General features: G+C 58.2%; 1 protein-coding gene across 1 annotated transcript in view; it reads left to right on the top strand.

Moving 5' to 3' along the window:
• The window catches only part of LOC107300152 (protein KIAA0100-like), a gene marked incomplete at its 3' end in the record, with an annotated part of 77893 nt that overhangs the window by 40580 nt on the left and 35486 nt on the right, over window positions 1–1827 (top strand). Inside the window, 2 exon segments of the mRNA XM_029286946.1 lie at window positions 361–460; window positions 678–860. Of these exon segments, the coding sequence (XP_029142779.1) occupies window positions 361–460; window positions 678–860 (283 nt within the window).

The following is a 1827-nucleotide window of genomic DNA, read 5'->3' as shown; positions in this document are numbered from 1 at the left end:
CCTGAAGGCAGGTTGAGAAGCAACGGATGAAAACTCACCAAGGAGAGAAGCAACCTAGACATAATTAAACAGTGGAATGGCTTCCCTCTAGAAGCGGTGGATGCTCCAACACTGGAGCTTTTTAAGAAGAGACTGGACAGCCCCTTGTCTAAAGGGATGTAGGGTCTCCTGCTTGAGCAGGGGGCTGGACTAGAAGACCTCCAAGGTCCCTTCCAACTCTCTTATTCTGAATTGGGAACTTGGCCCATAGAGACCAGGCTCCATCCTGCACTCCCCCTCCCAGGCTCAGCCTAGCTTTACCCCCCCCCCCCCAGGTCTTGCTGACCAGATGCCATCTTTTGCCTGCCCCCCCCTTCCTAGGTCAAGAACATTGAGGAGCACCCCCAGCGCAGCCTGGACTCCGTGCAGGAGCTGATGGAGAGCGGGCAGGCCGTGGGTGGCATGGTCAGCACCACCACAGGTCAGCAGCCAGCCTGCCCAGGACTGGCATGGGGGGAGGGGAGGGTGCCCCACTGCAGGAGACGGCGGTGCCAGCCACAATGCCTCCTGCAGCGCAGCCAGACCGCCCAAGCAGGCCTGGCATCCTGTCCTTGAAGATGCTCGGGCAGGGAGCATCCTGGGCACTTGGCCCCGGACTCAGCTGCTCTCCTTCTGCCCCCCCCCTCCACCCCCCCCAGACTGGAACCAGCCACACGAGGTGCAGCCCACCCAGCAGGTCCAGCGCATCATTTCCAGGTGCAGCTGCCGCATGTACTACATCAGCTACAGCCACGACATCAACCCAGACTTGGCCACGCAGATCAAACCGCCGGAGCTGCCCGCCAACCCCGAGAAGGACGACCTGCTCAAGAAGCAGGAAGGTGGGCTAGCTCTTCTTTCGTTGATGAGGGTCTTGGGGGGGGGCTCTCAGTCCATGCCACCTCCCCACCCCTTGCCCCATCCAGCTTCTTTGGTCAGCATAACGTAAGAAAGATTGGAGGCTGAAATACGTAAGAAACGGTTGCTGGGATTGGGTAGGTCTAGTCCAGTGGTTCTCAACCTGGGGGTCAGGACCCCATTTGGGGACGATCGACCATTTCATGGGGGTCGCCAAGCAAGGCTGTCCGCCATTTTTTTTGTGCGCCATTTTTTCCCCCTTTTCCGGCGGGTGCCTTACCTCCCTTGGGCTGGGCCAGCTGGTGGTTGGCCTGCTCCGTCTCTGCCGCTTGCCAGCTACGCCTCGGCCAGCACAGAGGGCGGAACCACGCATGCGCGGCGCTCCCGGGCAGGGAAAGTCCTCGACTTACGACCGGCTGGGTAGTCCTCGACTTACGACCGGTTTAGTCCTCAACGTACGACCGATTTAGTCCTCGACTTACGACCGGTTGGGGGTCGCGGCATTAAAAAGGTTGAGAACCACTGGTCTAGTCGAACGAAGAGAAGGATTAAGGGGGACAGAGCAATGTTCCAGTATTTGAGGGGCTGCCCCAAAGAAGAGGGGGGACACCCTCTTCTCCAAAGCACCAGAAGGCAAGGCAGGAAATAACGGGTGGCAGAGCATTTGAGACAGATCCAACCTGGAAAACTTCCTGACAATCAGAATGATTAATCCAGGGGTCTTCCAACGTGGCCCTTGGATGACTTGTGGACTTCAACTCCCAGAATTCCTCAGCCAGGAGGCCTTAAGACAGGGGTCTTCCAACGTGGCCCTTGGATGACTTGTGGACTTCAACTCCCAGAATTCCTCAGCCAGGAGGCCTTAAGACAGGGGTCTTCCAACGTGGCCCTTGGATGACTTGTGGACTTCAACTCCCAGAATTCCTCAGCCAGGAGGCCTTAAGACAGGGG

This window comes from Protobothrops mucrosquamatus, unplaced genomic scaffold (genome assembly GCF_001527695.2).
Source record: "Protobothrops mucrosquamatus isolate PMUCROS unplaced genomic scaffold, P.Mucros_1.0 scaffold6267, whole genome shotgun sequence".
Taxonomy (NCBI): Eukaryota; Metazoa; Chordata; class Lepidosauria; order Squamata; family Viperidae; genus Protobothrops; species Protobothrops mucrosquamatus.
This window is presented reverse-complemented; position numbering and strand designations above follow the sequence as displayed.